General features: G+C 40.1%; 1 protein-coding gene across 1 annotated transcript in view; it reads left to right on the top strand.

Moving 5' to 3' along the window:
* The window catches only part of LOC132845464 (calpain-2 catalytic subunit-like), an 8,206-nt gene extending 1,051 nt beyond the window's left edge, over positions 1–7,155 (top strand). Inside the window, exons 2-14 of the mRNA XM_060869445.1 lie at positions 1–121; positions 830–899; positions 1,931–2,049; positions 2,177–2,310; positions 2,429–2,603; positions 3,051–3,125; positions 3,952–4,037; positions 4,479–4,553; positions 5,404–5,561; positions 5,766–5,929; positions 6,253–6,264; positions 6,362–6,549; positions 6,841–7,155. The exon at positions 1–121 is cut by the window's left edge and continues 111 nt beyond it. Coding sequence (XP_060725428.1) covers positions 1–121; positions 830–899; positions 1,931–2,049; positions 2,177–2,310; positions 2,429–2,603; positions 3,051–3,125; positions 3,952–4,037; positions 4,479–4,553; positions 5,404–5,561; positions 5,766–5,929; positions 6,253–6,264; positions 6,362–6,549; positions 6,841–6,856 — 1,393 coding nt within the window. The 3' untranslated portion in view covers positions 6,857–7,155. The remainder of the gene's footprint in view (positions 122–829; positions 900–1,930; positions 2,050–2,176; positions 2,311–2,428; positions 2,604–3,050; positions 3,126–3,951; positions 4,038–4,478; positions 4,554–5,403; positions 5,562–5,765; positions 5,930–6,252; positions 6,265–6,361; positions 6,550–6,840) is intronic.
* The last annotated feature ends 1,770 nt before the right edge of the window (positions 7,156–8,925 follow it).

Genomic DNA, 8,925 nt, shown 5'->3' with positions numbered 1-8,925 from the left:
AGATTTTGTAAAACACAAAGCCAGATTCCTGGATGATAAATTTCCCCCAAATGAGAGCTCTATTGGTGAAGGACTGCTGTCTGACGCTGAGCTGGCAAAGGTGGAGTGGATCAGACCTACGGTGGGTTAGGTGTTAAATACTACTACTACTACTACTACTACTACTAATAATAATAATAATAATAATAATAATAATAATAATAATAATAATAATAATAATATAAGTCAAATAAATGTGTTATTAAATGCCAATTGTTATATCTAGGACTGAAAAATCTCACACAGATTTATTTATTTATTTATTTATTTATTTATTTATTTATTTAAGGAGTGTTCCTCTCTTCTTAGCACCTTCATATCTCTTTCTTAGGGCAGCTGCTTTTTTTTTTTGACAAACTACATAAAGATCATCACACAGTGTGATTATAAACCATACATATGTACATAACCTGCAGGGAAGTTAACTTTCCTCCCTAAAGAGAAATGCTGCACGAGTGTGTGTGCCTTTTGTGTGTCACCTGACTGGAGGATTAGTGACAGATCAGACAGCTCACACCACCTTTCTTCTGCAGTTACATTCTGATGGTTCCTGACTAACTAGACAATGTCACCACACTATTCCGAGGTGCACTTTAACTGTTATAGGATTCAGTCAGGTCTGAGTTCACACTCCCAGCTCATCTCAGTCTCAGTCACAGAGTTTTGCTAGTCTCTCATTGTGTAGGTCTTTGACTGTCTCTTCCCTGAAGCTTTTATCACCTGTGTTTCATGGCTTCTTTCTCAGATGTTGCTGAGATGTTCATGTGATTTATTTCCACTTCTCTCACAGAAAATGGTGCCTGATCCTCATCTTGTTGTAGGTGGCGAGTCCAGGTTTGACCTTGCTCAGGGAGAGCTTGGTGAGTTTAATCATAGTGTCTTGTGTCTAATACACACCAGTCTAGTCACCATCATCGCCATTTAGACTCTGGATAGGGATTTAGATAAAAAACCTAGAAGAGTTAGTATTTAATCAGATATTAACATGGTTCCATCACCAGCCCTAATAAGACAAGCACTGACACTGGAGACTCCTTCCAAAGTGTCTGCTGTACACGTCCCTGTGAATGAGCTGCTACTACTCTAGTGCTCCAGTCAGAGCTGCTATTATAAACGATGGAAAATTAATCAACAGTTTCTGACCAATCAGAATGTAGAATTTAACAAGCACAGCTATGTAAAGAAGAGTAAAGAATCCTCACATTTTTTCATGAATTTTTCTCCATGTTCTAGACGTTTCTCTTTTTAACACCCTTTAAATTGTTTTGCATCCGATTTTTTTTTTTTTTCGTTATTATTGTTCACCTTTGATGTTTTTTGATGTTCCCACCACAATTCCTGCTTTGCTCGTCTTGACCATGTGGCATACGCCAGTAATGTACGGTGGCCGAGAAGTGCAAAACAAATTAACAAATCCGAAAACAAATTAACAAATCCGAAAACACAACGACAAGTCAGACAACCCGGAAACGGTAGTGTATCGTTTGTGATTGGAAACTTACCGATCATTGGACAAGACACCTGTCACTCAAGATATACAGGTATGGAATCTTATGAGTAATGTGTAAAGTTCTCCGTTTAAATATAAGAAAATAACAGAATTAATCCACAGTAAGGACAACACATCTTGTACACTTTTACACACACATTCTAACTTTTCCCTGCAGCAGACTGTTGAACTTCATGTGTACCTTGAGTGACAGGTGTCTTGTCCAATGATCGGTATGTGTTCCAATCACAAACTATACCAACCTTTTCCAGGTTGTCTTACTTGTCGTTGTGTTTTCGGATTTGTTAACGTGTTTTGCACTTCTCGGCCACCGTAGTAATGTCTAACATCAACACATCCTTTCTCAATTTTTCTGCTATTTATTTGTAAATATTCTTTTAGGAAACTGCTGGTTTCTGGCTGCAATCGGAGCGATTACATTTCAGCAAAAGATTATGGATCAGATCATCCCTGAAGGCCAGTCGTTCAGAAAGGATTACGCTGGAATATTTCATTTTCGAGTATGTACATTAATCAGTCCTAACACAGCGCTACTAAAACATTACATAGCTTTAAGTGAACGTACTAAGTGTTCAGACATGACTATGCAATATTCTGTACTGAATTAGAGCTTTAATGTGTTTTCAGTTCTTTAGGTTTGGGAAGTGGGTGGATGTTGTTATTGATGATAAATTACCCACAATCGATGGACAGCTGATCTTTGTTCACTGTAAAACCCGTAATGAGTTCTGGCCTGCACTGCTGGAGAAAGCCTACGCCAAGTACGTCACATTCTGTCATGCGTATTTATTTTAGAGCTCTGAAATATTGTAGTGTGTGTCTCCTTTACACATCTACATGGTGGTCTTGGTGTGTGTGTGTGTGTGTGTGTGTGTGTAGAGTGTGTGGCTCCTATGCAGATCTTCATGGTGGTTTGATATCTGAGGCTCTGTGTGATTTCACTGGAGGAGTTTATATAACACTCAGACTGAAGGCAGATCATCCTGAGCACTGGGCTCTACTGCATCGAGCAGAAACCTACAGATCCTGTATGGGCTGTGGATCAAAAGCAGGGGTAAACACACACACACTATACACACAACACACACACACTATACACACAACACACACACACTACACACACTACACACACACACACCACACACACACACATATACACACACATACACACACATATATACACACACATACACACACACACTACACACACACACACACACTACACACACACACACACACGTCCATTAACATTGCAGCATATTAACATGCAGCATATATTAACAAATCGTCCATTAACATTGCAGCATATTGTTGCACTGATTTTTTTAAATTCCATCGTTAACAGTGTAGATTAATGAGCATTAAATCTGTAATTATTGTCCTGTATCTTTACTGCAGCCTATAAACACACACATTACCAGTACACACTGATACACACCTGTGATGTAGGACACACACCACATTAACACTCACTAACTAACTACATCTGTTATTTGTTCAGGCCACTTCTGCTAACACTGAGCTTCCTAACGGTATAGTGGAGGGTCACGCCTACACCGTCACTGGAGTGACCAAGGTACCAGTCTCACATGCTTTTATGTAAAGTAGTTAGTGCTCACACTGCCTGGGACACGAGAGATAGAGTGTGAAGGAGGAGAAATGACCAAACGCACACCTGTTAAAACTCTGGAGAAAAGTTCAGTGATAAAAAGAGAAATATGTTAATAATGAAGTTCTTATTAAATAATTCTCATGAAGTGACTGAACAGAATAATGTATAAAAGTGTGTGATTAAACTCTGATCTATCTTCTGATGAACATTTCTTGAATAATTATTTAAACTCTGCCTTTAAATGCTGTTTCACAAGAGTTGAGTTGAGTTGAGTTGAGTTGAGTTCTCCACCTGTTTGTGTTGATTTCCCACTTAGAAAGGATACTTGGGTAGGATATTTAAATTTGTAAGTAATGTGTGTGTTTGTGTGTGTTTGTTTGTTTGTGTGTGTGTTTGTGTGTGTGTTTGTGTGTGTGTGTTTGTATGTGTGTGTTTGTTTGTGTGTGTGTGTGTTTGTGTATGTGTGTGTTTGTGTGTGTGTATGTGTATCTGTGTATGTGTATATGTGTGTATGTGTATGTGTATGTGTGTGTGTATGTGTACGTGTGTGTGTATGTGTGTGTGTGTTTGTTTGTGTGTGTATGTGTATGTGTATGTGTGTGTTTGTGTGTGTTTGTGTGTGTGTGTATGTGTGTGTGTATGTGTATCTGTGTATGTGTATGTGTGTGTATGTGTATGTGTATGTGTGTGTGTATGTGTGTGTGTATGTGTATGTGTGTGTGTTTGTTTGTGTGTGTATGTGTGTGTGTGTGTATGTGTGTGTGTGTGTGTGTGTGTGTGTGTCTGACAGGTGATGAGTGAAGGCGAGTCAGTTAAACTGGTGCGTCTCTGGAACCCATGGGGACATAAAGAGTGGAACGGTGACTGGAGTGACAGGTAAAGGAGTTTACACACACTCATCACCACTGATCACTGAACACACGTCTGTGTGTTTGTTCTGCTTTATGATGCTGAGCTGCAGCACTACATCCTCAACTACACTGTAGAATGCTAACGCTAACATAACTCATGCTAACACACACATAAACAGAGGAACCTCAGTGTGAAGAGGCAAAGTGTGAGGTATGTGGAGATCAGCTGCTGCTCATGTCTGAGAAGTTCCTAATGTTCGACTGGGTTCATGAAGAACTCTATACAACTCTATATAATCTTTACTACTTCCTGCTATCTCACTAAACACTAATATCATGAAGGTGACCCAAACCCAGTCGTGTGTGTAGTAACACACACCTCCACTTCATCCACTTCTTCACTTCATTTCTGTTCATCTCCTGTTTTATTTGCGTATCTTGTCTTATGTCTTTCTCCGTCCTTCAGGTCACCGCTGTGGGGGTCTGTAAATCCCAAGGAACGCACAAAGTTCTTACACAGTAAAGATGATGGAGAGTTCTGGTGAGCGTTATTCATTATTATATTTGTGGCTGACAGAAATATTGTCACCCTTCATAATAAAATAAACGGTCAACACAGCAGGCTCTAAACTTTGAAGAACATTGTGTAGTTTCACTGAAACCAAAATAATTTTACAAAATGTTATTATACAGAAAACACTTTAACATTTTGTGACTCTTGAGAGAAGATTAGACCTGAGTCCTGTAATGTTTATTAAGATGTAGAGGATCTCAGACTCCTCCATGTACATCTTCATCTCTGTACTTTCACTGGGCTTCAGACATCAGATGATCATTTATAAACATTTAGTCTTTAATCATTTATCTGTAGCTATGGCAACAACTTCTGCACTCAAATACACATTGTCCACTTTATTAGGTACACCTGTACATGTGGTTCTTTAATTAGTCAATCACGTTGCAGCAGGACAACATATACGATTATTCAGCTACAGGACAGGATCTATAGTGAGGGTCAGTAAAGTTCAGCCCCTGTGTTTTGTCAGATGTTTTCAGGATGGGATTCCACACAGCTTGATGGCCTGAAAGTATGTTAAAAAATATAAGAATTTGTTTTCATTTATTTCTAACATTCACACCATGAATTAAATAACTGATATACATGTACAGAAATTATGCAGAAAGCAAAAACAAAGTGTTAAACAAAATCATTCACTTTGTTATGTACTCGATTCATTGGCTCTTACTGATTAGTTCTTATTTGTGGAAGCAATTTAACTTTAAACATAAAAAGTAAAAAGTAAATTATAAAAGAATATTAATCTGTCATTATTAAATCAACATCATCCTTACACGATTACATGACATTATCTCCTTCATTCTGTCCTCAGGATGTCGGTGGAGGATTTCTGCAAAAACTTTGCTAATGTGGATATCTGCTGTCCGAATCCAGCGTTCCTCGATGGATCATCAGAACGCAGCTGGACCGTGACGGCATATGAAGGCCAGTGGGACGAGAAGACGGCTGGCGGATCCATGGAGAACAAACGTAGGTGTTTTTTTTAGCAGTGGATCTGCTGGTCAGGTTCATAGTAGAAGGTTCAGATGTGAAGCTTTATGCTAATGTACTGTACAGTAAAAGACACTAATGACAGGAGCCTCATATGCAGAATCCAACACAAAGTAGTAATTATTATCTAATTATCAATCAATTCATGAAGAAAATTAGTCTCTGGATCATTTCTATATGCAGAGACTTTCTGGAAGAATCCTCAGTATCAGGTGAACATATCGGCTGTAGAGACGGACAGAGCTGAAGCTCAGGGGTTTAACCTGCTGGTGACTCTGGTGCAGAAACCCAACAGCAGACACAGGCATCATGTCCAATACCATCACATTGGGCTCAGTGTGTTTGCGGTCAGTGTCTCCTTGTGTGTGTGTGTGTGTGTGTGTGTGTGTTTGTGTGTACATATCTGTGTGTGTGTTTGTTTGTGTGTGTGTTTGTTTGTGTGTACATGTCTGTGTGTGTGTGTGTGTGCATATCTGTTTGTGTGTGTGTTTGTGTGTGTATACATATCTGTGTGTGTGTGTTTGTGTATGTGTCTATGGGTGTGTGTGTGTTTGTGTGTGTGTGTTTGATTGTGTGCACATATCTGTGTGTGTGTGTGTGTGTGTATCTGTGTGTGTGTGTATGTGTGTATTATTAAGTGTCTGATTTGTTTATCTTCTTGTTCTTACAGGTTCCTCCAGATGTAAGAACACTTTTATATTCCAAGCCTCACATTATTCAGTTTACACTCATGCATCAGATCTAATCTAACCGTTTACTGTCTGTTCTTTCTCCATCAGCTGAAGGATCAGAAAGTCTTTTCTGCTGCCTTTTTCTCCTCCAGTACCCCTGTGGCCCAGTCCAAGGATTTGTCGACCAGCAGGGAGGTTATGGAGTTTCTGAGACTGAAACCCGGACGCTACCTTGTGGTACCTTTCACCTACAAGCCCAAAGAAACCGGCTCCTTCGTCCTCACGCTGTACTCAAAGTAAGAGCATCTGCCAAATGCTATAAATGTAAATTATTCTTCATCAACCTGCCATAGGTGTAGCTTTATCCCGTAGTGGGAGGATCCTGTGGGTGGAGTCACACCTGTCTGCTCTATGGTAGAATTTAGATGTGCTTACTGATTTGTTCAGCAGATGTTTCAGATGATGTTCACCATAAACCCTGTTCCCACATTCAGAGTGAAGTTTAAAGAACAGAGTGTTAAACATTGTGTTGTAAATGACATGAGTTTAGAGTTTATTTTAATGATCTGTGTTTCTTTTGTTCACAGGATTAAATCCAACTGATGTGAACATCGAGTGTGATGATGATGAAGACCTACCTGAACTTCTCTGTATTTCTGTGTCATTTGTTGACCATTTGCTTGCATGTAAAACATTTCTTTCCTTTTTGTTCACATGTTAATCCCTTATTCTGAAATGAAGTCTTAAATTGTTTTAGTCAATGTTGGTGTGTTTCTCACCTTCAGCACAATAACAAACAAAACCACCTGAGCCAATAATCTGAAGATTGTGTGAACAGCAATTATAACCGTAATATAATAATTATTTTTATAGTACTTATTAAAACCATTGATGTTAAATTATATCTGATCATATCTACTGTATCATCTCCTGTATCATCTCCTGTATATCTCCAAGTTACTCACTCACAATACCTGCAGCTTATCCTGTTACCATAGAAACCACAAATAACTCCTCTGTCCTGAAGCACTGACACTGGAGACTCCTTCCATACATGTTAGATAAACAACTCATTATGTCAGAGAAACCTCACAATCTCAGCACATACACACAGTTTGTTACGTTTATGTGGATCAGAATCCCACAAACAATATAATAATGAGTATAATCCCTAATGAACAAGACTGAGGTGATGGTGGTGAAGAAAAAACTCCCTGAGATGATAAGAGGAAGAAAGCTTGAGAGGAACCAGACTCAGAAGTGAACCTCATCCTCATTTGGGTGACACGCTACAGTAAATAGTGTAAATGTAAATAATGTCCTTTCTACAACAGTTTATAATAGTGCAGCTGAGAGCTCCTGAGGAACTAATGGGTCATCGTAAACTCTGAGTTCAGCACAGACCTGATTGCTGATAAAGACCAGAACATACAGCTGACTGACACAACATTGGTTCATAAGAAGGCATGACAGTCTCCGGGTGGCTTCATACACAACAATCCCATGAGTCACTGGCTGACCATGTAGATCAAACCCTGGCAAGGTGACCACCGGGAGACGAGACTCCAACCAGGGGTAGAACATCAGGGTTGAGGAAGTTGCTCCGTAAGAAGAGACGATCAGGAACTCAGAACACTGGGAGCTTGGGAGTGACACAGAGAGAGAGAGAGAGAGAGAGAGAGAGAGAGAGAGAGAGAGAGAGAGAATTGTTAGTTATGTCTATAATCAGGTGATGGACAATGTAAATTATGTGTAAAGCGCAGACAGGGACTCCATCAAGACTAGCTATGACATCATGCATAAAGGCTAGAGCCAGAAGGTGACACAGACATGAGGGATTCCTGGGATGTAAAGCGTCCCACCACTCCACAGTCTGGAGAGCTGAGTGACTTGTGAGGCAACATCCAGACATCCCAGTTCACCAAACCCTGACCATGACCATGAACCCTCCAGATCTGCTCCTTTACCTAAGAAAAGCTATTCATAAAAATCTAAACTAAACAGATCTGTTTTTATCCTTGACATAAACACTGAGGCTGTGCCTGAGTTCCGAACACTAATTGGAAGTCTGTTCCATAACTGTGGGGCTCTGTGAGAAAAAGCTCTGCCCCCTGCTGGAGACTTTTGTACTTGAGGTACTACCAAATATCCTGCACCTTTTGACAGTTAGGTGTGATGGATCATAAAAAACCAAAAGATCTCTCAGCTACTGTGGCACGTCTGCTCCGGTTACTCTTTGACTTTCTTTGTTTAGTTTATATATTTATTAATATAGATACAGTCTATTTATAGAAGATGATTAGATATGACAGAGACACTCTTATATCTATTGGTGTACAACAAACTCACCCTTCACCGTTTTTAAACTCGGACCCATGCTGGCTGAGCGAGGTCCTGAGGGGGAACAAAGGGAACAAAGGGAAACAAGCCGGCGTCAGGAACAGGCTGAGGGGACGCGCACACCGCGCTCCCTTACCTAGTATCCTGTTAGCCAACGTCCAGTCTCTGGAAAACAGAACACTGGAGTCGGGGAATTCAAGGGGAGGTGGAGTGTGTCTGATGGTGAACAACCACTGGTGCAACAGAGCGAGCATCGTTCCTCTTACATGCTCCTGCACACCAAATCTGGAGCTATTGACCATCAAATGTCGGCCCTTCTATCTACCTCGGGA

This window comes from Tachysurus vachellii, chromosome 5, assembly GCF_030014155.1.
Source record: "Tachysurus vachellii isolate PV-2020 chromosome 5, HZAU_Pvac_v1, whole genome shotgun sequence".
Lineage (NCBI taxonomy): Eukaryota > Metazoa > Chordata > Actinopteri > Siluriformes > Bagridae > Tachysurus > Tachysurus vachellii.
This window is presented reverse-complemented; position numbering and strand designations above follow the sequence as displayed.